General features: G+C 49.4%; 1 protein-coding gene across 1 annotated transcript in view; it reads right to left on the bottom strand.

The window, feature by feature from the left end:
- LTBP3 (latent transforming growth factor beta binding protein 3) overlaps window positions 1-19,664 on the bottom strand; it is a 40,232-nt gene extending 20,568 nt beyond the window's left edge. Inside the window, exons 1-6 of the mRNA XM_054990543.1 lie at window positions 19,204-19,664; window positions 6,569-6,871; window positions 5,269-5,483; window positions 4,516-4,621; window positions 1,339-1,431; window positions 758-880 (exon numbers count right to left, since the gene is read on the bottom strand). Coding sequence (XP_054846518.1) covers window positions 758-880; window positions 1,339-1,431; window positions 4,516-4,621; window positions 5,269-5,483; window positions 6,569-6,871; window positions 19,204-19,477 — 1,114 coding nt within the window. The 5' untranslated portion in view covers window positions 19,478-19,664. The remainder of the gene's footprint in view (window positions 1-757; window positions 881-1,338; window positions 1,432-4,515; window positions 4,622-5,268; window positions 5,484-6,568; window positions 6,872-19,203) is intronic.
- Window positions 19,665-26,105: the final 6,441 nt, after the last annotated feature.

Raw genomic sequence — 26,105 nt, 5'->3', positions numbered from 1 at the left:
CACCTCAAGAAAACAAACCCTGGCCTCTGATTCCATTCTTAAGACACCAGATGAGGGTTTGATTTAGAAAGGAAGCATCAGGCTACCTGCTGACCAACTGTGCCCTCAGGCACAGCATACTATCTTGGACTATGTGAAAGAAGAGAGGCGGAAGGGACTCTGTCCATGTGCAAGGTGTTTATGACCACTGAGCAATCGAAGCATAGCACTCAGACAAGGACTGGTGTCATGGCATGGCACAAAAAGACCCTCAAGTATTTGCACTGGCTCAGGCCTGACCCTGTCTCTCCCCCCATCTCTGATGCTACGACTGTTCCACTCCACCCATTGCAACAGTGACAAGGCTGCTGCCAAGACTAACATTTGTTCAGTGCCAAGAGCCTTCAAGGCACTGCACAGAATGCAGAAGCTTTACATGTTCCAGAGGACTACAAGCCACCAGAGGCAAGAGATTTTTCAGCGGTGGCACTTTGGAACGCCCACCCCTGTTGAGATTCACCTGGCGCCTATCTTACCATTGCTTTTAGGTTCCAAGCTAAAACGTTTATTTGCCCAGGCTTCTCTAAGGGGATTCCATCTGTAGAAATCAGTTTAGGGTGCTTGATGTTTATTATTTTTTAAAAAATTATTTCATTGTATTGTTGTCCCATTGTGAGCCACTTCGAGCAGGTGGCATATGAATTTCCAAAACAAATGCTGGGAAGCTGAGTTTGGGAGGAGGGGGCTCAGAGAGATTCCCTCCAGTCAAGATACATACGCACACAATGGGTACGCGAAGGCCCCAACACCTGTCCTGGCTTGCATGCGCAGCGGAAGCTCCCTTGGGTGTTCAAGCACTCGCCACCCTGGCACACCCCTTGCATGGCACACTCATTGATGTCTGCAGGAAAAAGAGAGGTGCATGACTTGTAGAAGGGCAAGAGGAACTGAGGAAGAGACAGGAGCCCAACTTCAGCTTCCTTTGTCCACAACCATCTACATGCATCCGCTGATGAATGTATGTTCCCTTCACTTCATTGGGACTTACACAGGAAAGGATTGGGCCCCATGTCAATTACCATGTGGAAGCATGCTGTTCTGCCTCAGGCACCAAAATCTCTCGGGACAGACCTGTTGTTATGTCCAATTCACAGACGGCAAACTGAGTCCCCAAGGCCAACCCGAGTGTCCATGGCTGGATGCAGGATTTGAACCCAGGTCTAAGCCTTTACATTTTGCTGCATCATTTAGACTAAACTGGCTCATAACTCCACAGTCTGAAGCAAAGAGTTCTCATGAGAGCAGGGTCAATTCCCCCAGCCCACCCCAATAGAGTCATAGACTTGCTCCCTTTGGTACCTTGGCAGTGGCTGCTGTTCAGTCGCTTGTACCCCTGTGGGCAGTCGCTCCCCATCTCCCCACGGATTGGGCCTGTCTTTTGCACCCCTAAGTCTGAAAGAGAGAAAACACATGCATTTGAAAAATCACACAGAGAGAGATTTCTAATGGAGCTTTCAGCTGAGCCACTTTAAGGGCTGGGCCTTTGGCAAAACTGAACACCCACACGGTGTGCTAGGTGCCATACAGGAGCAGTGACATCTCTGCCCAGAGATTTTACCATCTATGGATGTGATTATTAACCTTCTTCCACCCATCCCTCCCCATACATACTACTCTCTCTTCCTCTCTGTTCTGGAAGGGAAATGGGGCCTTGAAAGACCCACATTTGTTTTTCCCTAGGATGGAGGCAGAGTTATGAGCCCCAAATTGGATGCCAGAGGAAGAGGGAAGACACTGCCAACCTCACCCACCACCAGCTGAACTTTGGGGAAAAGAGGGAGGGCACACACGGTGGGTAGGTGGGGACCAGTTTTTCCCAGGAAGAGGGAAAGAGTTGTGATTGCAGTTTTCCAAAAGGATAAACCAACCGGGCTGTCTCCTTTGATGGGAAACACCAGTGGATGGGGAAAAGGAGAAAAGAAAAAGAGAGACAGAGAAAGCCAGAAAACTGCAGCCCTGGAAAAAAAGGGTGGGGGTGTCAGCTGAGATGATTTGGCAGGGCGAAGGCCCCACAAAAAGCTTGGTGATGGGTGGGATGCGGCTCGGGCTGCCGTGCTCTACCGCTCCTCCAGTATAGTCTAGTGAGCCCACACACACAACTCTGGTTCTTGAAAAAAACCTCCCTGCTGCACAACCACTGAAATGAATGGGGAGCAGAGAGCTTGACAAGTGCATACTTGTGCATTTCCAAGGGCCATGTGCCAGAAATGTTCCGGTGGAAACAATAACAGAGTCAGTGGTGCCCATGACAGAAGTGACATGTGAGCCCTGGAAACATTCTGCATGCCTCTGTCATCCTTCCCGTCTTTTGACATCATCTCTAAACACTACATTCTTTGTGGGGAGTGGAGTTAACCCACAAGCTGCCTTGGGCAACTGAAGCACCAAAGCAAGGGGAAGGCCTGCCCACTGCAGGGGCGGAGGGGAGAAGGGAAGGGCTGGGGTTGACTGAGCACATTCCAGGCGACAGCCAACACAAACAGCTCGGCCTCTTGCATGGCGATTGCATGAACTGGAAAATCCATTAAGCCAGGGCTCAGGTAGGGGTGAGGGCTCGGACTGACGTTCTGGCCCCATTCCTCCACCGCTGGCTCCATAGGGACTCTGTTGGCAGAGCCGACACGGAGAGCAAATGGATTTCTCCCCCACCCCCACCCCCACCCACCTCCATGCACTTCTTGAATACAATGAAATATGTGGAAGTTGAAGAGATTCACTCTCCTAAGAAAGCCTCTGCTGTTTCCCTGGCAGGATGGGCAGGGGGGAGTCGACAGTCGACAGCTGTGGGACGGGCAGAAACCAGGGTTGCCAACTCCACATTGGGAAATTCCTGGACATTTCGGGGTGGAGCTTGGAGAGAATGGGGGTTTGGAGAGGGGAAAGGAGGAGATGGGACCTCACCTCAGCAGGGTATAATGCCAGAGAGTCCACCTTCCAACGCAGCCATTTTATCTGGGGAATTGATCTCTGTAGTCGGGAGATCAGTTGTAATTCTGGAAGATCTCCAGATCCCACCTGAAGGTTGGCAACCCTAGCAGAGATTGAGCCAGTGCTGCTTTCTTCTGGCATAGAGGTGCAGGGCTCGGGAAATTTTCAGTGGCTCCCTTTGGTTCAAAGAGGATATTCTTATCTCCAGTCACTGGGAATGGGGTCTCATTGCTGGAGGCCCAAGGGAGCCCTGCCAGCCATGCAGAGGGAGGGACCAAGTGCTGACATGCAAGAAGGCAAGAGGGTAACCCTAGTTAGGAGTGAGGCTGCCAGCGTAGTGGGTAGAGGCTGGAACAGGACTGCTTTGTTTTTGTTGCCAGCTTAAAAAACTGGCAGGAGGTATGCAACGACGTTACAACACTAACAGCAATATACCTATTAACTTTTTTTTAAGCTGCCAAAAAAAGCCAGTGGTTTTTTGGGGTGTGTGAGAGGTTGGCACCAGATGTGGGCAATAAGACCTGAAAGTCTGCCCTTCCCAACCATCTGGTGACCAAATCTGCTCTGAGTATGAGCTTCCAAGAAAGAGCTTACCAAAGCAATGTTCAGGGGAAAACATCGTGAGACAAGGGAAAACCTGAAGGTGGAGGATTGTGTAGTGATGTTGTGCAGAAGCTTTAAGAAATGCTGCCATTGGGTGGGGGGGGGCAGGGGTAGGTGGGAACCACTTGCCCTGAAAAACTCACGCAGAGGCCATTTAGAGCCAAGCTACAAGTGATGCCTGACACGGGTTGGACACTTGTCAGCTTACCTCCAGTTTTGATGGGAAATGTAGTCATCCTGGTCTTGCAGCTTGGCTCTTCATTTAATTGAAGTTTACAGAACCCCCCACCCCACACCCAGCAGAGGGGAAGGGGGGGCGCCCGGCGAGAGCCCGATGCCGGCACGCCCCTCCTGACCGCACGTTCTCCCTCCCATAGACTGCCGCTCTGTAAACTTCAATTAAATGGAGAGCCATACGCCTACATTTCCCATCAAAACTTGAGGTAAGCTGACAAGTGTCCAACCTGTGTCAGGCCTCACTTGTAGGTTGGCTCTCAACCTCCCTCAGAGGGTTTCCATGAGGAAATGTTGATGGCTTTTAGCTATTTATTGTTGTTTTACTTTTATGTGTAAATGCTTAATTTTATCTGCTCTAAGCCCGTTTGTGGGGAGGGTGGGCTAAAAGTTTAATAAAATGAATAAATAAATGGACACTATCCTGAGCTGCTCGGAGAGGAAGGGTGGGGTAACTCAGGTCTCCCCAGTATAAGCTGAAGTCCCCTCCCCACCATATTGTCTTTTCCCCTTGATTGTGTGTATCCAGCAACGCAAGACAGTGTGTGAAGGAATAAGGGCAGAAAAGCAGTACTGAGTGATGGCGGGGACGGGCAGTGCGGGTAGCTGACATGGGTGAAACCAGTGGAAGGAGCCGGGCAGCTATAAAAAGAGACTGGAGGGAAAGCAGTGCCACAGTTTAGAGGAGAAAGGCGATGCCAAGTGACTTACACTGCAAGTGGGGGCATTTGTGGCACTTGTTCTGCCCCCAGGAGGTGCCAATGCTTCCACAGCAGTCTTCCTGCTTAGTCAGGCCTGGAAGAGGGTTGCTTCCACACTGCGAACCCAACAGGAAGAGCAAAAGAAAAGATTAGAGAGATTTTCACCCATTCCAAACACTTGCAGCCCACAGGCGTCCCAACCCCACTTCCACCAGCCTCTGCATCATGTGCAAAAAGTGCGGTTAGAAACCGGGGGGGGGGGGCTGATTTGGTTTTGCACTTTAAAAGTTTCTAGCTCTCAATAACACTTTTAAAAACACATGCTTAGCAAATGGAGCAGCTGCCTTCTTGTACTTGCAACGGTTTCTCCTCCCATCTGGGTACTGCCTTGCCGTGTTGGACTAAAGGATATTCTTAGCCCGCCACTTTCTCCCCAGACAATAGTCGGCCAAATGTGCCCAGCCATGAAGCTCACAAGCAGGGCACTCCAGAAACAACTGAACTTCTCCCACTGTGAATTTCTTGAATGTCCCCCAAATTTCAGCACTGCAAGAAACAGAAACGTCCCTCCTTTCATACTCGCCGCCTTATTTATAATTGTATAAACGGCCACATTGCTCCAAAACTAAGCAGTTCCAAGCTGTGTAGCTACCCCCCTCCCCACAAAAGCAGCTCCAAACTCCGGATCAGTTATATCAGCCACTTTCCCCTCCTTCTTCCCCCCTTAGCTATTCGCCCCTCGCAATGCCACAATCCCACTCACCAGCTGCTTGGGCAACGTCTCCTGAAAGCAGCGCCCCAAAGGCTTCTGAGTGGGAGGCCGGGTATAGGCGGGCTTGGGGGCCGGGTGCTGAATCAAGTGCTGCTGGCTCCCTGGCCCACTATTCTCTGAGCTGAGGCTGTCGATCCGGTGGACTTGCACTGAGGCATCTGGCGGGTGATGCACACGGACATTGACCAGGGGCTGGTGTACCTGAACTGGGGGACAAAAATATGAGCCAAGAGAGAGCCCCCCCCTTCCCATCTGCAAGCCCTGGCCCCTAATTCTAAATGCCCCAGGAGGATGAAGAGGGCACCCGATGGGGAACCCTTAGCCCCAAAACCAGGCTTTGGATCTACGCAGGGCACAGTCCCCAAAGTTTGGGGTGTATGTTGCAGGGCAGTCCAATCACTTGCTGGGGTGTGTCTGCTTCCAGTTTCCTAAACTTCATTTCTCCTGGGGGCACCCCAACTTTGGAGCAGTCAGCGCTAAAACCAGGCTTTGGATCAGGGAATGGCAGAGGCCCCCTTGCATAGCAGAGTCCCCTGAGTCTTGGGATGCTCGCTTTGGAGTGAAGAGCTTTTAAAGTATCTTCGACAGTGGAGGCTGGATTGATGAATAAGCAACTAGGAACAGCAAATAAGGAACTGGGAATTAACTTCAGCCTCATGCCAGCTATTAAGTGGTAAAGGCAAACAAACATAGCATACATCCCATTTGCACTCTTGCTTGCTTCTTACTGTCCACAGTTTGATCCCAGGACTCTGTTCTGGCTTATATCAAGCCCCAGTGCAGTGCTAGGGTTGCACCACAAGAGGGTGCTGCTGACATTTGGGTAATAAAACTATTATTAACATGGCAACTCCAGGATCAAGAGCTGTTTTCTAAAATGAAAAGTAACAGGGTTTAATTCTGCCTGTAAATTATCCTGACTGATTTGGAAGATCTCTTCCTTTCGCCTAAAGGAGGGTGGGGATGGGAGGTGGTAGTGAGAAGTTACGGTCACGTATATGCTCAAAAGTTCACCCTTCTTTGAGCATTCACCATTCTTCTTGCTATTCATTACAACTATTCCTATAAAATTTGGAAATTGGACTCCCAGGCAGTTCAGAGCAGCACCAAGACCTCTCTGCTGAGAAACTGAGCACTGCTGCTGAGAACTGAAATGCACTCTGTGCATGCTCAGAGACTCACATTTCTCCACAAGTTCCCAGAACTAAGTCTTGGCATATGGCCCACTTCTACAAAATCCATCCCGCCCCCACCCCACCCCCCACTTCCTCAAGCTTCTCTACTGAGATACCTTCTGAGGAATGCTGGCTGGGTCCCAAAGGCACCATGAAGGTGGAGTGGCTGATGGTGCCCTTCGAGCCAGGCCCAGAGGGTGAGTCACCGTGGCTGTCAGAGATGAGCTGGACTGCATAGATGGCATGTTTGCTGGAACCCGTCTCCATGGGGAGGCCCTCACTGGAGACCCGAGCCTGCTGCCCTTGGCCTTGCCGACCTGCTGGCACCTGGCAGAAGCGACCTGTGAATTCTGGTGGGCAGAGGCAGTGATTCCCAGATGTGCACTGGCCGCCATTCATGCAAGGCAGAGGGCAAACCACTGTGGGAAAGGGAGAGAAAGAGTTAACGTAGGAGGCACAAGAGAGATTCCCAAGCCAAGTCAGCCAGTCCTCTTATAGCCCACCCACTGCTGCACCCAGCCAAGCAAGATGTTATTTCTAAGATAGCACCGGCTGTCAGGAAGCTCTTCCTCAGTCTGAGATCTGTCCTTCTTAGCTATGATCACCCAGCAGTGAAGGTCCAACTAGACATCATCTGACCAGTGGATGGCAACACCGTATTAGAGAGGAATGGTCTCTCCCTCACTGTGGACACTATTTCAAGCGGATGCCATGACATCCAGTTTTGTCCTGCAAGGCTCATGTCAAGAGCGCCTTCTTTGCACGTAGGTTCCAGGTACAATTGCAGGCACCTCTAGTTAAGGAAAGTAGCTGGTGTCAGGAATTGACTTTCTTGGTCTAAAAAAAGTTGGCAGCCAGGTAAAAGCTTTTATTAAGACCAATCTGAGTAAAAAAACATTAATTGCATCCCAGCATACCTTCTCTGCTGGAGACCCTAGAGAAACTCTGCCAGTCAAAGGAGACAGCGGTCTGACTTGGTACAAGGCAGCTTCATATTTTCAGATAAATGAAAAGCACTTTGTACATGCTCAATGCCCAGCTGCAATTAAATCCTTCACCTGCCTGGCATAAAATGCTCTGCCTTTCAGGGAGCACGTCAAGATAGGTAGCCATGTTAGTCTGTCTGTAGCAGTAGAAAAGAGCAATAATCCAGTAGCACCTATAAGACTAACAAAATACCCTACCACAAATTTTGTTAGTCTTATAGGTGCTATTGGACTCTTGCTCTTTTCAGGGAGCAGATCTCTGGCTAAGATATCTTGTACCTTTGTGAAGCTGAAGCATTCCTGTGCCAATGGGCCATGTGAATTAGGATCTTCCCTTCCTTCCCTAGTCCCAGGCCAATAGGGTCTCATTCACACATGTAGAATAGTGAGTTGGGTATGCGGTGATGGAATGGACTGTACCACATCACACTGCAGGTGGAGGAATCATGGAGGATCATATTTTGGAACACTCCAGGAATGTTAAAAAGTCAACAGAAGATAGAAAACCAGCACAGCAAGCAACTTCTGCTAGTTTTCATCTTGCAAGGTTTTTTTTGTGTTTAATGCAAAGGAACGTTCAAAACTGAATTTAACTACGTGCAGTCTAACATGATGCTCTTCAGTCCATTCTACTTCCTCAGGTCCTTAACACCCCCCCCCCATTTTTCTGCACATGAGAGCCATGCCAGACAATAGCATAGAACAAACAGCCCCTTTTATTTATTTTATTTATTTATATATAGTCTGCCTTTCTCACTGAGACTCAAGGTGGATTACACAGTCTGAGTCAGTACTGACAATATCAAAGGCATTTCAATAAACATGTAATGGGTATATACATGGAAATGTGCAAAGATTAAAACCAAGGGGAATCCACAACAGATGAGCGTGTCCGCAGGCACACACACATGTACACACAGACAGGTGCACAGAAGGAATTTATTTGGATTTAAAAATACATCTGCTGCTTCTTCCGCTGCGCCAGACAGCCAGCAATGACAAATGACCCTGTGGTGTCCCTTCCCAACAGGACAAACCATTGGATAAACAGGTCCCAGACAGACGGGTGGGGAATGGATGCTTCACTGCTCTCATTAAGCTGCCAGCGCTTTGGAGACTTTGCCATGGAAAAGGCTTTGGTTACGACAACATTTCAGCCTGTTTGAAGAGTCTGAGGCCTGATTCTGAGTCAGCAGCAGCCGGGAAGCCCGGCAAATAACCCCGTCCAGCACACAGGCCCCTCCCTTGGGCATCGGTCAGCCACTACATAATGGCCCTGCCCAAATGCCTCCATTCACAAAACAAATAAGAACAGAAACCAGCCATGCAGGGGCGAGCCCAGCACAGAAAGGTTTGGAGCTTTCCTCGTGAGTAAGTGTCTGTGCAATTAAATAAATTCCTGGACCTTGTAGCCAAAGTAAGGAAGTCTGTCGCACACCAGGCCTAAAGTGGGCCAGGGTTGCCAAGCAAATAAGCATCCATGAAAGACCTCTCGGCCATTTTGGTTTCCTTGATATTTATCCCAGTAGAGCCAGGGCCACTGACAGACTTCCTCCTTGAGTGCGGCTGCCACATTTCCAGGTGAGGCTGTGAAGAAATGTGGAAACCTCAGCCATTTCCTCATAGTCATCAGAAACTTTTAGAACCGTCTCGCCAAGCCCAAAGTCTCTATGTATTTTGATATGGATTGTTAATGTTGGATACATATGACCAAAACTTGGCTTTGTTTTCAAATTCAGAAAGCTTTGCCTTTTCTTAACCAACTTGTTTAAATTTGCCCAGGTCTCCCTTAAGCTTCCTGCCAGGCTCAGTCACAGAGGAGGATTCCACTCCCCACCCCCAGGATCACTTAAGCATCATAAAGATCTTAAAAATCCACCCTGAGCCAGGGAAATCTTGGGTGGGCCTGATCCACAATGGATTAGGAGCATAACTATGTGGAGACGCGGGGGGGGGGGGGGGACGACAAACTACAATTAACTTATTTTTCTAACCAGAAAGTTTCCTATTCTCATTCTAACAACACATTTTTTACAGTATTCCCTATTGTGGGAGTGCTTGGGTTTAAAAATCAGGATGGTAGTCTTTAGGATGTTTCCTGAAGATTGCTCACATTCATCCGTTGCAGCGAAACCAATGGTTTGACCTTGTCTGAGTCCTCTTCTCAGGGCAGCCCTAATCCACAGTGGAAAACAGGCCACAGAATAAATCTGTTCATCTTGAAGTTACCTCAGGATTCTTCTCTGAAGTCAGTCAGTTGCTGCTTAGTATGACTGCTTAGAAATTAGCCAACACAAGACGCCGTTGTTTTAAAAACGTCCTTCATCGCAGTTAAAATAACTGTAAACTTTTGCATTTAAAATTCCAAAAGTTGGCCAGATTTTTTTTTTAAAATGTCCTTTCAGATCTGCTTTAGAGTCCCTGGAACGGTCCCTTGAATACCTGGCAATGCACGGCTTGTTTTATTTGCTTGGAATGAATTCAGCCTCTCGGTGAGTTTTTTTTCTGGAGATTGGTTCCTTTATATGACTCTGAAGTGGGAGCCTCTTGAAGTTCAAACACCAGCTGGGTTGCATTCATTGGATGGTAGCCTCAAATGCTCCCATTCGCACTTGTTGGGGGAGTTTGGACAGCTGATGTGAAACTTCCCAGTGCATTAATAATCAAAGCTCAGGTATGCCTAATTCAGGGAGTGTTCAAGAGCCTTTTCCTTCCCTCCCTTCTTCCCCCAATGATGACACAGCAGTTTCATAACAAATTTCACAGTTCTTAGCAGAAAACTTTCAAAGGGAGATTCCTGCCTGTCTTGGAATTCATCTACAGAGTTTATACTGCCAGACTTGGACTCAGTAGAAATTTGGGTTGGTTAGCTTTCTACAAAAAAACAAGTGTTCCTCCTTATAGTTTTATGTACAGATTCATTCCAGTTTGCCAGATTGGCGTAGTGGTTAAGAGCACAGGACTCTAATCTGGAGAGCCGGGTTTGATTCCCCACTCCTCCCCTTGAAGCCAGCTGGGTGACCTTGGGTCAGTCACAGCTCTCCCAAAGCTCTCTCAGCCCCACCCATCTCACAGGGTGATTATTGTTGTGGGGATAATAATGGCATACTTTGTAAACCACTCTGAGTGGGCATTAAGTTGTCCTGAAGGGTGGTATATAAATCTAATGTTGTTGTTGTTATTCAACAGTTAGGCACAATCCATGCTGACTCTGAGTGGATCCTTTACTCCTTTAACCAAATCTTTTCATCTGTGTCTTGTAACGTTACGGAACATGTCCAGGAATTTCACATCACCCACTACCTGACCCTTTTAACTGGAGAAGTTTGAGATTGAGGCCGTTCCCATACTACTCACCTTCTTCCGGAACACTGCGGAACGTGGTGAAAAAACCGCGGAAGATAGCGTCTTTTGGGCAATGTCGCGCAAAGCTCACACGAGAAGACGCTATCTTCCATGTTTTTTTCCGCCACGTTCCTCAGCGTTCCGGAAGAAGGTGAGTAGTGTGGGAACGGCCCTAGTCTGGGGGCCTACCAGTCCCACGACTCACAAAAGCTTATGGGCCAATAAATACGTTCGTATTTAAAATGCTGTAAGACTCTATCAGTGCAATCGTAAGGGGGTGGGAGCATTTAGGGAGCCAGCTAGGTGCTACACTGGCATATCTATGAGATTTTCCAGCATAAGCAGGACTTATGCCAGCAGAGTGCCCTGACACCAGCACACCGGTCCTGGCCACCAGCATTGCCCCGCCCTGGCTATCTGCCAACAGGCCACCACCACAAATCTTTGCATTGGCATGGAACTGAATGAGCTGGGGCCATGGCTAGAATTAGCTGGCCCCCTAAACTCCTCCAGCCCTTCCAACAGCAATAGAAAGTTATGCATATGGCATAGTCATAACTAGCTGCCATGCAATGGAGAGGGCCAAGTGCTTCCCCACAGCCATGACCCCACCCAAAAGTCCCAGCAGAACACAGGATGCCAACTACAGCCCCAACTGATCAGCGTCTGCCAACCCCTCACCAACACCCAGTTGCTGCCACCCCCAGCACTACATGCAGACCTACATAAACCCCAGCCAGGATGCCTCATAGTTCAGTAGGTAGGGCACATAGCACAGGACACTGTCTCAGAGTTTCCAGCTGTGCATGCTTAGTGTTGCACCTCAGTGGAGGGAGAAGCACAGAGTGGGCACTTGGCACTACTGGGAGTGCACTTAGGACTATCACCCAATGGCAAGAGCAAAATCCGTATCGTGTGGCTGACATGTCTCATTTCAGAACTGTAACAGGTACCCCATATCTCTGGAGGCCCAAGCCAAACGGGCAGTCATGCACCAACAGGTAAGCAAGGGCAGGAATCCAGCCGCCCTGGCCCAGGAGTCTGCACCTACCTCCCCAATTTCCCTTGCATGAGGCCAGGTGCTGTCCTGGCAGCGCTGGCTTATACAGCCAAAGCTAGCATTGCATTTGTGCTGGAGTGCCCAAACCAGTCCCTCCTAGCCCCATGCATACCCCATGGGAAGTGTCCCTGGGAGAGCTACCTAAGAGGGTTGGAAGGGCTGATTGGTGCCCCACAATAGGCTCTTAGCACACTCCTTTGCCAGGGAGCCTCCCCTCAGGTGGGGGGCAGGGCACATCTATGGTTTGGGGTATGGCTGACCCACTGAGCTCTCTGGATCAGCCAGCCAAGCAATCCAGGGATTCTGAGCCCTGTGTAGAATCTGCAGCAGCAGCAGCAGATCAGTCAGTTGCAGTAGCAGACCACTTCCTCACAGGTTTGGTAGGCGTTATTAGGATGACAGTGGCTTATGCCTCAGGGGAGGTCCCCTAGACAATGCCTCCCCCATGGAGGTGAGACTGTGGACCCTGCCAGGGAGCCATGGGCATCTAGTGCCACCAGACCTATTTTGTTCGGCTGCAAAACATAGTAGGGGTCAAATGGCCCCTTGGAGGCTGACCCTTCCTGGGGAATGGGCTGGTGTGTGTGACTGATTTGGGAAAGGGGCAGGTTCTCTGTGCCCCACATTCTCCCACAACACTGCTGGCATCTGATAAGCCACACAGTGGAGGCATGGAGCTGCTTCCATGGGTGCTGGGGCGTGTATGTGGAGTAGCGTCCCAGCCACACTGATGGATCTCTGGGGCAGCCCATTGACTGAACCATCCCACCCTGCCATTTGCAGTCTGCAGAGACAAAACGGCTCTAGGGCTTTTGCCTGCCTCTCGCCCCTCCACATGTGGGGACCGAGCCAGGAGTCCTAGCCACACCATCCCAGTGCTTTCCCACTCTGTGCAACATTCTCTGCCTGGCCCCGTGTGGCTGCTGGTGCTGTCAGGGCTGCAATGGAATGCCTAGTGCCTGGTAGCATGCCTCCTTTGAACCTACACTTTTGTCCCGGGGGTTGGGATTCTTGGGTGGGGCGCTGTGGATTTGGACCTGGGCCCTGCCTTTTTTTTTGTCTAATCATACAAAATTACGCTCAGAAAAGCACAAACGCCTTCGTTTTTCCTTATAGCAAAGATGTTCTGGCCTCTGTTGATCATTTTGAGTGCCCTTTTGGGTACCTGTGGTGGTGGAGAGTGCCTCCAAGTCATAGCTGACTTATGGTGACCCCTGGTGGGATTTTCATGGCAAGAGACTAACAGAAGTGGCTTGCCATTTGCCTGCCTTTGCAACCCTGGTCTTCGTTGGAAGTCTCCCATCCAATTACTAACCAAGGCCGACCCTGCTTAGCTTCTGACATCTGACGAGAGCTGGCTCACCTGGGCTATACAGGTCAGGACCTAGACACCTATGCCAGCTCTGTAATATACTTTTTGAGATACAGCAATCAAAGGTGTATATTATATTCCACATGCAGCCACACCATGGATCTTTACAGTACAAGGCTTCTACAACTGTTTTGTTTTCAATCTCTTCCCTAAAAATCACGAGCAAAGACTTTGCCTTTTCCCCACTACTGACACACACTGAGCCAACATTTTAATTGAACTATACCAGGAGCCAACAATATCCTTCCTAGTCAGTCACTACCAGTCTGAACCCCAGCTCACAGAACCATTCAGCTGGCAGGGACTCCAAGGGTCATCTAGTCCAACCCTCTGTACAATGCAAGAAATTAACAGCTACCCCACCACTCCCCCACTGACCCCTGCTCTATGCCTAGAAGAAGGCAAAAAACCTCCAGGATCCCTGGCCTGTCAGGCCTGGAGGAAAATTCCTTCCTGACCTCAAAGTGGTGAAACTCATGGGCAGGCTTGGGGCTCAACTAGATGTGACATTTTCTGCATGTATGCTTACAGTTATGTGAGAGTGTACACCTCCATCTGGTTAGACCTTTTCAGAGGTCAAGATCCACAGTCCATCCAAACCCTGAGATGACACTGCACTTCCTCACAGTGCAACATTTCCAGACCAAACTGCTAATGTTTTAGAAAAGATGCCTCTCTGCTACCCTGTTCAGCACGCCTGCCTCTGTCAGCTACCAAGGATTCCTGCTGGATCCCATTCAGTGTCCCTAGCTCATACTTGTTCAAACAAGAATGAGTGCCCTAGTGGAGCCCTTCCACAGCAGGTCCACAGCCTATGGTCCGATCAGAGCTGGGAAGCCTTTCTGGACTTCAGCCTTTATAAAACTACATCATAAAGGGAAGGAAAGAATCAACTAAAAACCCTAAAACATAAACTAACCCACCTAATACAAACAACAAAAATAGAAAAAGAATAAACCATAACCCCACTGACCATTTAAAAACAAGACAAGGTGAACAGATACATCTTTAGCTGATACCAGAAGATCATCAAATCCAGTGTCAGGTGAATAGCTGAGTGGAAGGCATCTCAAACGTGGAGTGCCATAACCGAAAAGGCCCTGCATCTTGTAGCAGTCTGCCTTGCTTCCGCTACTGACGGAAGATAAAGCAGGACCAGTGATAAAGCTCTTAACTGATGGACAGGAAAATACAGAAGCAGGTGGTCCGTCAGATATTCCGGCCCAAGTCTATTTAGGGCTTTAAAGATCAAAACCAGCATCTTGAATTGAGTCTGGAAGCAAACTGGCAGCCAGGTCAGTTGTCTCAGGACAGGTGTAAAATGTTCTCTACAGAAGCCACCTGTTGGCAAGCTGGTGCTGTAATTCTGCACCCACAGCGGCTTCTGAACAGTCAACAAGGGAAGCTCAATGTTAAGTGCATTAAAGTAATCCAACCTAGTTGTCATCTATGTATACGTAACTGGGGGCAAATTAGAAAACTGAAAAGCTGCTACTGAAGGACCAGCTAAAGCTGGTGGAAGGGGCTACATGCTATCAGTCTCCTCAACCGCAGATGTGGATCAAATACCACCCCCAAGCCACAAAGTTGTTCCTTAGGGAAAAGTATGACCCCCCATCCAGAACAGGCCAGTTCCTCAATCCCCAACTGGTTTCATTATTGATCAGCATGTTGATGGCACTCTGTTCCAAAATCTCTGGGTAACCTCTCCCAGTGGTTTCATGTAGACATTAAATAGCATGAGATATAAAAAGGAACCTTGCAGATCCAGAGGTCCATCAGTAGTGTCTCCCAGAACAATCAGGAACCTCTGCACTAGGAATGTTCAGAGTCTCAGCAAAACAGTATCCCTTAATTGTATACCAGCCGGCTCATCCAGAAGGCTGAAGGTGTAAAAAGACTTTTGAGACTCACTTTTTTGAATGGGTTATCAGAGATCCAGCACCACAGATGCAGTACCCTTGTCATCCAGTCTCAACTCAAACACAAGGGCATGTATTCAGTCATCCATGTAGAATCATAGGGTTGGAAGGGACCTCTAGGGACATCTAGTCTAACCCCCTGCACAATGCAGGAAATTCACAAATACCTCCCCCCCCACACACACACACATATACCCACTGACCCCAAACTAGAAGATGGCAAAGCACCGTCAGGATCCCTAGCCAAACTGGCCTGGGGAAAATTGCTACCTGACCTCAGGAAGCTGAAGGCAAGCAGAGTTCTCCCATGTTTGTTCCTGCAGGCCCCTTCAAACCCCAGAAAGATCACTCCTGGGATCCATGAGGATCAGTGCAGAGCAACCACTATGCTGGTTGGTGGGTGAAAATGATGGGGAACGGGATGAAATCAACTCCTTTTCCCAGTGGATTATAACTTGCGGAAAGAGTAAGCAATTTTACCCTGTTGTCCTTCCTCCTTCAAGCCCCCTCCCTCCATGTGGCTATTCCTCCATGCTGGTTCTGCAAACCTGGGAATGGTCTTTCCGGGAGTTGGAAGGGGCTGCAGAAAAAGAATGGAATGTGGGAAAGCTCTGTATTTCCTTCAGGGAGTGAGAGACAAGATCCTGAAGGTGTTTTACCATCTTCTTGGCATGGAGCAGAGAGCACTGGGTGTGTGTGGGGAATGTGGATGTGAATTTCCTGCATTGTGCAGGGAGTTGGACTGGATGACCCTGGAGATCCCTTCCAACTCTATGATTTCTCACTGGAAACCATTCACACTCTTGCCGGAGTGTCATCGAGTACGACTCAAGAACACATGTGAGAATCGGCCCTCATAAGAAAGGACAGACCTAAGCAACTCAGAAACACTCAAAGATGAGGCACACAACTATATTTTTGTATGTGCCAGAAGGGTCTTGTAAAATTAAGAAAGACCAGAGAGTATTTACCTAGTTCCATAGAGAACATTTTGTGCATAAGGCAATTCCAGCTAGGAATTTAAGTATCAAAGAAGCTGGACTAGCCCAGACAGGGGGTGGGGGGCAGGCACTGAGGCACAGGGCAGAGTCGTCAGCCAGGCCAGCTGAGAGGAGCAGAGGTTCCTTCCCACTCCGGCCCCATCACTTCCACCACGGCCTCGGCCTCTCTCTATAATTCCCTCCCAAGCAGCAAAGTCAACAAATGCTGTGGTTTCTGGCTCTCCGGGCATCTTGAACTTTTGCGTGAGGAAAACAAACACCAAGGAACAGAAAGGAAGGCAGTGCAGGAAAGGGGCAGAAGCTCAGATCCAAAGTAAGGAATGCAGGTGGGTGGGGAGAGGCTGTCCTTTGTGGCCGGGAACCAAGAATAAGACTGGATTGATTCAGGGCCTTGGCTCTCTGCACATTCCCAGAGGCCCCCACCACGCCAGTTGCTGGCTAGCAAGATGGGCTTCTAGGCCAAAGTTCTGCCTTTGGATTTAGTTTGCTGCAGAGATATGAAGCCCCCCCCCTTTCCCCATGCATGCACTGCATCAGCCAGGAAAAGTCTTCCATGAGAACTCCCTTCTTTCTGCCCCAGACGCCCGTCTATTCCAAATGGGAAACTGGCAGCTATTTTCCGGCCCAGCTGGTAAAGAAATTCACGCAGCAAGCAGGCAGGAAAACCAAGAGAGCGCTGAGAGCACAATATGACCTGCCAATTTGTGCGCGCGCGCGTGTGCGCACACATTCAAGCACACTGACACACCCTCAGTCATGCGACGACTGATAAAGAATGAGGTAAATCCGATCAAAGCATTTAGAAAGTTTCCGAGTCCATTTTAGGAGCCCTGTTTAGGTATCTGAAACCGACATCTTCTTGGCCAGTAATGTTCAATATTCACTTTGCACTTTTATGCTATTTAAAGAACATGGCATATATTTCCCCCAATAATCCTTACAACAATCTCATAGGGTGGGTGAGTTCAGGGCAGAAATGACATTCAATCCAGGGAGCTCCTAGTTCACGAGTTCTTAGATTATTTGCTACATCAGATCTCAATCCCACATTCTCTCTCTCTCTCTCTCTCTCTCCCCCCATCTCTCTTTTTCCATAACAAAAAGGAAACAAATTAAAAGTAAACCAGTAGTCAATCGGGACATGGGATTCACAGAGCAACCTAGCGGTGGGCTTTGATAATTTGTGACATCACAACAAACATTCTTAATTTGATAAATCCAATATTTGACACAATTTGGGGAGGGAGGAGGGTTGTTGAAAATTGTCTAAAAATTAAAGCCGAAATCAAGCCCCCGGCATGCGGCAAACCCAATGTACCACACAGTAAAGTGGTTGCAAATAGCTTTTTCCTTCTTAGCTATCCACTTGCATTTTATCCCTCCCTTCCTTTTAGGACCTCAGAGTGGCATATGCAGTTCTCCCTGTCTCATTTCTTTCTCACAACAACCCTGTGAGGTATGTTAGCCTGAGAGAAAGAAAGTGACTAGCTCAAGGGGACTGAACCCAAGTCCCCCATTTGCTAGTACAACACCTTTTTATCCACTGAATGAAACGGTTCTGACTGTGCGGCAAAGCAATTAGACGACTGCTTTACTGTTCAGTTGGTTTAACCCAAGCAGGAATCATGGCACACAAGAGGCGAAAAGTGAGCGGACGAAGGAAGAGGTGCAGGGGCTACTGCCTGCCTGGAAACTACACAATGGGAAAGGCTCTGCTACTCAGGAGGATACTTAGAGGCACATCATTGTTTCTTAGGTGTCAGAAAGTGACTGCAGCACCATGCTTACATCAAGAACCTGCTGAAGACGGCTCACTGCTTGCATTACTTAATCCCTATGCTCAGTGAATACCTTTCTCCCCACTTACCCAGCCTCTTGTTTTTGTAGTAAAGTATATATTCAGACTCTCCCCCCCGCCCACCTTTTTAGTGATTCCTTCTTGAAGTAGCAGAATTCTGTGTAGCTCAGAAGCTGGCCGTCCTACTTGCAGCTAGCAGTAAAAAGGATCTTATGAACCAAGGGCTTAAGCGCTCAACTGTTTGCCCTGAAAGCTGAGCCAGTTTGGGGCCGAGCCATGAGAACTCTGGCTGAAGTTAAGCCCCTTCCTCTTCATCGTGGCTGCTGCTTTTCCTCTGCGAATGCCGTTGGAGCCCTGAGTGTGTGTGTTTGTCTCAGCAAGCCAGTGCGGATCTGCCTGTGTGCTCGCTTGGCTAACGGTTCTGAGCTCAGCCGCCGCACACTCAGGCCGTTGGGCCCCAGGAGACGGGCCGGGACATGAGGTAAGGTTTTCCGCCAGCCAAAAGCAGCTGAGGGAAGAAACAGGCAAGGGGGGAGAGAGGGAAAGAGAATAGGGAGGGGAGGAAGACTCTCTGTAGCAAAGAGTGCCTTATTATCTCAAAACTCGGCAAAAATAAGTGGGAAAAGTGGGAAAGCCCTGGGGCACCAGTGACCAGAAGTAAGTGCCTGAAAGTGCACAGCCTGTGGTGAAAATGACATTTGCTCTTGAATAATCCTTAAGAGGGGTAAGATTTGAATCCAGGGGCACCTTAGAGATCTGACTCTTGAAAGTTCATACTCTGAAAATCTTGTGAGCCTCTAAGGTGCCCCTGGGTTCAAATCCTGCCGTTCTATTGCAGACCAGCATGGCTACCCACCTGAAACTTTCAAGTGTGGTACCAGACCACTGAGTTGGCAGGACCACAGAACGCCCACCTGAAGGGGTGGCATCCTTTGGCACCCTGCGCGCAGCAGCGCAAGTCAACGCTTCTCGGTAGGGAAGGGAAAGTGGATGAGCGACCGTCTGTCCGAAAGGAGGACTAGACAGAGGGCGTTAACCCTTCGTTGGCGGGACTCTGGCTGTTGTTTTCTAGAGAAGCCGTCCCAAGGGGAAGGCCGAACTCCGCGCGAGGCGAGGCGAGGCGAGGCAACTACCCCGAAAGAACTCCGCGGGAATCCCGAAGGCATCGCCCCCACCCGCAACTAGCCGCCGCAAGGGCGGGAGACGGGCCGGTGGTTCGGCTGTGGCGCGCCTGCGGGTGCCCCCTCCCCCGGCCGGTGCTGCTCACCCACGCGGAAGCCGGAGCCGGTGAGGGTGTCCATGGAGTGGCCGTTCTCGCCGATGAGGGTCATGTTGGAGCCCGGCTTGCAGCTGTCGCGGCACTGGCCCTTCAGGCACGTCCGCTTGCAGATGAGGGGGGCGAAGACCACCTTGAAGCGCTCCCGCGCCAGCGCCGTCCGCTCCGAGGGGCCCGCCGCGGCCGAGGCGCCTGCCACGGCCCAGGCGGCGCCCGGCCAGCCCAGCGCCAGCAGCCACAGCACGGCCAGCCCCCGCGAGGGCATCTTGGCATCCCGCGCCGCCAAGGCCAGGCCGACCCGGGCGCCGAGCAGCGCAGCCCAGCGCGCCTGGCCCCGACGGGGCGCCCCGGGGAAGCCGCGCGCCGGGAGCGGGAGGGAGCGGCGGGCGGCGAAGGAGGGGCCGGCGGGCGGACGGGCGCCCCTGCCAGGCTGGAGAACGCTCGCTCCGCCGGGCCCGCTCGCTCGCCTCGCAGCCAATCTCCGGCCGGGGGCAGGAATCTGGGAGCGCCGCCAAGAGACGCCGCGCCGGCGGCAGGAGAGGAGGAGAGGAGAGGAGAGGCGGCTCCCGGCCGGGCAGAGGAGCCGCAAGGGGGCGCGCCGAAGAAAGAAAGAAAGAAAGAAAGAAAGAAAGAAAGAAAGAAAGAAAGAAAGAAAGAAAGAAAGAAAGAAAGAAAGAAAGAAAGAAAGAAAGAAAGAAAGAAAGAAAGAAAGAAAGAAAGAAAGAAAGAAAGAAAGAAAGAAAAAGAAAAAGGCTGTTGCAGGGACAGACTGCAGAGCGAAGAGAAGACTGGGTGAAGGCTGCGGGCTGCGGGCCGCTCCTTCTGGCTGCTGTGCCTGGGAGCGATGCTCCGGTTCTTCAGGAGCCCTGCCGGATCAGATCGGAGCCTCCTGTTCCAACAGTGGCCGACCGGATGCCTATAGAAAGACAGCAAGCGGGGCAGCGGCAGCAGCAGCAGCGCTCCCGTCTTGTTTGTCCTCTCATAACTCGTACGACCTCAGAGGTATTCTGCCCCGGGCTGTGGAGGTTCCATTTCTCTATCATGGCTGGTTGCCAGTGAGGCGCCTTTCCGCCTTGAAGGCGCAGGTTGAAGGTTACACAGAGAGGCAATTAACACGCATCGGTCTGTCTAATTAAGACCTTGCAGTCAAACGGAGATAATGCCTTGATTGGGGCCAACTTTTTTAGAAAGGTCCTAAAGAGACAGACTGGCTTTGGGTCTCTCAGCCCTTTTCCTTCGGGGAGAGGGGGGATTTTTTAAACCCCTGAATCGTCCCATTTAAAGAAAGTGAGCCGGTGAGCAGTCACAAAAGGGAATTGTATTTTTTGTGAAGCGACACTAGCTGCCCCCTGCATGCCACAATGTGGGCTGGAGAACATTTGCTGCCTGTTAATTCACCGATCATTGTGAGTGTGAAAAGTATAGTTTTAACTACTTACTTGGTCCCTCTGTTCGCTATCACTATGCCCATATTACTATTAGGAAACTGAGGCTGAAAGATTACCAGGGAAGGGGATCAAGGGTGCATGTGTGAAGGAGCCCAGCACAAGTTCATCACCATGAACTTTCATACTCAGACCACGGTTCATTTTCAAGGAAGTCAGTTTGGCTGAGATCCACCAAGTGATTAGCAATGTACCTGTACATGTATAAACCGGCCCTGAAGACAAAACCACCCTTGAAACGATGAACAAACTAGCAGGGACAAATTGGCATGGTGACTCACGCAGAGCTGGGCCAAGACATTTTGGTGCCGGAGCTAATCCCAGAGGTCTCATGCCCTAGCCTCATTGGAACAAACAGGAGCCGTGCAGGGAAAGTCCATGCCAGTGCATCACACACACACACACCCTCCCCTGGTCTGTGATACTATCCTGGAAGTTCTGATGCATTCCAGAGATTCAATGAAATCATAACGTCTCCGTCTCAGGAAACTCCTTCAGGTGCCAACAACACATGCATTCTCTCCTGTGGCTCCCACATTATGGGATAGCCTGCCTGTTGAGGTCAGAAGGCTCCCTCTCTCCTGGATTTCCACAAACTATGCAAAACTGAATTATTCAAGAGGAGTTTTAAGCTGCAGTACTGCAGCCCAAGCACTGCTCACGACCTGAGTTTGATCCTGGAGAAAGCCGGGTTCAGGTAGCCAGCTCAAGGTTGACTCAGCCTTCCATCCTTCCGAGGTCGGTAAAATGAGTACCCAGTTTCCTGGGGGGAAAGTGTAGATGACTGGGGAAGGCAATGGCAAACCACCCCATAAGAAAAAGTCTGCCAAGAAAATGTCAACGTTCCCCCGTGGGTCCGTAATGACTCGGTGCTTGCACAGGAGACTGCCTTTACCTTTACCTAATAGGGCTGTACTGTAAGAAAACAGTTCTGAAAGACACTTGGGTAGAGTTATTGACAGTAGTCTATAATACTATGTATAGTTCATACTATTAAGTTGGACCCTGCTATGTAATTTTTGCATCCTTTAGCACGACATGTTAATACTTGCCCTTTGCTTCAGTTCTGTTTCAGATTTCTGGTTGGCTCCAAATTTCTGCAATCAAATCTTCTGCACTGTTTATTGGATGCCCCATCCTGTGGATTGTATTGACTCACTCTGTGTAATCCGCCGTGAGTTCCAGTGACAAAGCTGGACAATCTGCCCATCCATCATTCAGTGGCCACCTGTGTTTTGAATGCTTGCTTGGAATGCATCAGAAACGTTACACATGAATACTCATTGGTAGTCTTGCATTTAGCCACTGTAGGGATGTCTTTAGTGGCTGATGAAAACCAGGGCTTTTTTTTCAGCCAGAACGCGGTGGAATGGAGTTCCAGCACCTCTTGAAAATGGTCACATGGCTGGTGGCTCCGCCCTCTGATCTCCAGACAGAGGAGAGCTTAGATTGCCCTCCGTGCCTGGTGCGGAGGGCAATCTAATCTCTCCTCTGTCTGGAGATCAGGGGGCGGGGCCACCAGCCATGTGACCATTTTCAAGAGGTTCCAGAACTCCGTTCCACGGCATTCCTGCTGAAAAAAAGCCCTGATCGTCATCAATAATAATGATGATGGTGATATATGTCATTTATAGTCTGCATTTCTCATTGAGACTCAAGATGGATTATGTAATGTTAAACAGTCAGTATCAAGGACATTTCTATAAGCAATGCCATAGGGTTAATAAATAAAAGTTCACAAAGACATAGCATTAGCAAGAATCCAATACAGAGTTGAAGAAATGCTGAAACAGAGCATAAGCAATTCTAGGACTGACGGACAACATGAAGCACAGGTAGCTCATAGGAGCACATATTTAAAGCAACAAATAGTACATAAGGGAACATAGTGGTGAAGTCTATGGTCCTTAACTCTTTAGCAAAGCATCTGAGACCCCCTCCCTACAATTCAAAGGCCTTTTTGAATAATCCAGTTTTGCATCATTTGCGGAAAGCGAGGAGAGCAGAGGTTCTCCTGACCTCCTCAGGCATGCCATTCCACAAGGTAGGGGCCACCACAGAGAAAGCCCATGTACGGGCTGCTGTTGATTCCACCCATGTGCAGGGTGGCACCTGCAGGAGACCCTGTTCAGATGAGCGAAGCTGCCGTGGAGAAACATAGGGAGGGAGGCAGTCTTGTAGGTATGCTGGGCCAAGGCCGTGAAGAGCTTTGTACGTGATAACCAATACCTTGTAGTTTTATTAATTTGTAGTTTTATTCTTGTTTCAGTTCATTCATTTAAAATTATGTGTTGGATATTGGGTAGAAAACAGGGATAGAAATAATTTTTAAATGAAAGCAAAATAATGGATAAACGTGCTTGGCTGTTCCTAGGTTATCCCAGCGCCTCCAATCAGCAGCCACAGTGTCTCTTTCCTTAATGGGAGTTCCATTTGCTGCTTGAAAGGACTACAGCAGAGCACGTACAGTGAGAGGTTCCTATGTTCAGTGCATAGAGGGAGGCTGTGGCCCAGTGACAGAGCATGCAGATGGTCCCAGGTTCATGCTCTGGCATCTCCAAGGACCGGGTATTAGGTGGTGCTAAAGACTACCGCCTGTGATCCTGGAGAGCCACTGCCAGAGGAGACAATCCTGAACTTGTCAGTTCAAGAGCCAGTGTGCTGTAGTGGTAGCTGTAGTGGTAAATGTGCCAGACTAGGATCTGGGAGACCCAAGTTCAAATCCTTGCTCTGCCATGGCAGCTTGCAGGATGACCCAGGAAATCTGGGTCCTGACTGGAGAGAAAAGTGGGGTATAAATGAATAAATAAATGGTGTGACTTGGGAGAAGGTGTCTCTTCATGTGTGATCGTGGTCAATTATATTGAGTAGCAGGTGCCGAGAAAGGCCTTTCTCTATACTGGAGTGCTGTTCTCAGAATAGACAGTACTGAGCTAATTCCATCGACGGCAACTCCCTAGATTCACTTTTCTGTGTCAATTTTTAGTGCTTTAACTGGGGAAGCAAATCAATGGGGCTAAATTTTTAAAGCACACTCTGTGTTTGTTTGTTTTTTAATTTTCCCATTTTTAAAAAAGCTGTTTGGGGGAAAGGTACTAGAAGAGAACATGAATGAAAAATTCAAGTCTTTCTTTTCTTCTGGTCATGACAACAATGATCTCACCTTGCCTTTGAGTTCTCGAAAAAGACAAGCGGAATGAGGTGTTGGGTAATAGGCAAACTTATTTACATCAAGAATTCAGTTAAAAGGCAGATGAAGGCAGTGAACAAACACTCTGTCATTGGTGAACAGCCCTATTGGTATGACTTGCCAACATTGTTCCGAAAATTAAAGATTCAGATTATGGGGGGTGGACAGGGCTAGATTTGGGGTGGACAACAAGAAGAGCTCTTAAATGGAGATCTAAGTGTCAGGAGAGGGGGAACTTCCGATGGCAGCCCTGCAAAAAGCTTAATGGTTCAGAGAAGCCGTGGAATCCCCTTCCCAGGAAGATGCGACTAGGTGACCTCTTGGCGATCCTTCTTACTGAAGCCCTCTGTAAGGCATACCCTACAACTGTGCGGCAAAACCTCCCAACTTTGGCTCTCTTTCCTGCCCTTCACAGTTTGGACGTTTCAGGCATGGGGTATGAAGGGGTTAATCGCAGACAGCTCCAGAAGTGTGCGTGTGGATGGGGAGGGGTCTATTGTCTGGCATCTGCAAGGGGGCCTCGCAGCTTTATGGAGATGGGGGTCGGGGGTCAGGCCAGGCGCGTGTCTGTGCTTTTCAGACACACTCCCTGGCTTTCCTGGGGGGAGGGAGAGGCAGCGAATTTTCAATGCGCCAGGAGGCCTAGCCTGGCCTGCCCCCACCCCTAGGGAACAGGGGGCAAGGGTGCAGGGGGTGGAGGGTCGGGAGGGGGGGTGTCCCCCTGTGTGCAGAGATCCGAGACCAACTGCGCCTCTTACACACAATGAGCAACTGTGCAGCTGAAAACCCCCGGCAAAGACAATTGAAAAAGCCCCTGAGGCTGGCTGGCTGGCTGGCCTGTTTGTGCATGTGGTTTTGGACTACCTTGGGCAAAGGACACCTGGGGGAGTTGATCCTTGAGTAAAATAACCTCCGGTGTGCCAAAAGCTGGTTTGAAAAAAATCATGAATTCTGGATTTCCAAACAGGGATTTGCCAGGCGAGATCATTAGTTTAGCATTGTGTAGGCTGCAATCCGAGATAAGGCATGCCTCAGACCGATCGCTCCAGAGGTACACAAGCCAAAGGAGCTCCTTTATCATTGTGGTATTTTTAAAAATCCAACAAACTCTGTAACAATGTTGAGGCCTAAATCGGCACAGAATCTGTGTTTAATGGCATGATTCTGTCCTGGGCGGTGTTGAATCAGGGAAGGAGATCAACAGACACATAGAGTTTGGGTTGCACCTTGGTGCATAGCTCATGCCCAGCTCTCCCATCTGGAAGCCCTGCAGTGTCCTCATTAGGTGGGACATATTCTTGGGTCTGAAGTTATGTTCCAAAGCCAAGACCAGGGTCAAATCAGGATAAAATGAGAACCAAAGGGTTGAAAAGAGTGGATTCACAGCAACCTTTTACCCCATGGTGAGGTGGCCTCTTAAAATCTCACATGGTGGTGGATGTACCCCCAGAAGTGTTTCTTGTTCGAGGTCACCAGCCCTATATTAAGTCAGAACTCCCTACTCCCATTTCTGTGGATTTCCAGCCTGCCAAGTTGGAGGAGTGGTGGTTCTGGCTGGGGTGTGTGCATGTGACAACGGCTTGATATTTATATATTTATTTACTTAATTTATACTTCATCTTTCTTCCCAATGAAGACCCAATATGGCTTACATTGTTCTTCTCTCCCCCATTTTATTCTCGCAACAACCCTGTGAGGTAGGTTAGGCCAAGAGTATGTACCTGGCCTAAGGTCACTGAGCAAGCTTCCATGGCAGAGGGAATTTGAATCTGAGTCCCCCTGGTCTAGTCTGACACTCTAACCCCTACACCACTCTGGCTGTTCAGTGATGATGAGGGGAGTCAGTGTGTAATAGTGGTTAGAGTATTAACTTGCCCTGGGCATACTCATGTTCAAATCCCCAGTCAGCGGTCATGCTCCCTGGATGATCTTGAACATGTCACTTGCTCACAGCCCAACTTTCTTCACAAGGTTGTTGTAAAGACAACATGATTCCTGTACAGTGTCCCAAACTCTTTGGATCAGAATTAGAGTCTCTTCAACTGCTAGCTCAATAACCTTAAAGCACTTCTTACAAATTACCCCTAAGAAACCATTCCAAAAAACAAATGTCACGCCTTTTATTAGAACAAGCCAAAATATCCCACAACAATGTGCAAGCTTTCAAGTTCTACAGGACTTTTCCTGCAGGCTGCATATTCAACACAAAAGGGAAGAAAGATGTTTCAGGGCATGATAGAAGGATCCCAAGCATGGAT

The sequence above is a fragment of the Eublepharis macularius genome, chromosome 1 (assembly GCF_028583425.1).
Source record: "Eublepharis macularius isolate TG4126 chromosome 1, MPM_Emac_v1.0, whole genome shotgun sequence".
NCBI lineage: Eukaryota > Metazoa > Chordata > Lepidosauria > Squamata > Eublepharidae > Eublepharis > Eublepharis macularius.
This window is presented reverse-complemented; position numbering and strand designations above follow the sequence as displayed.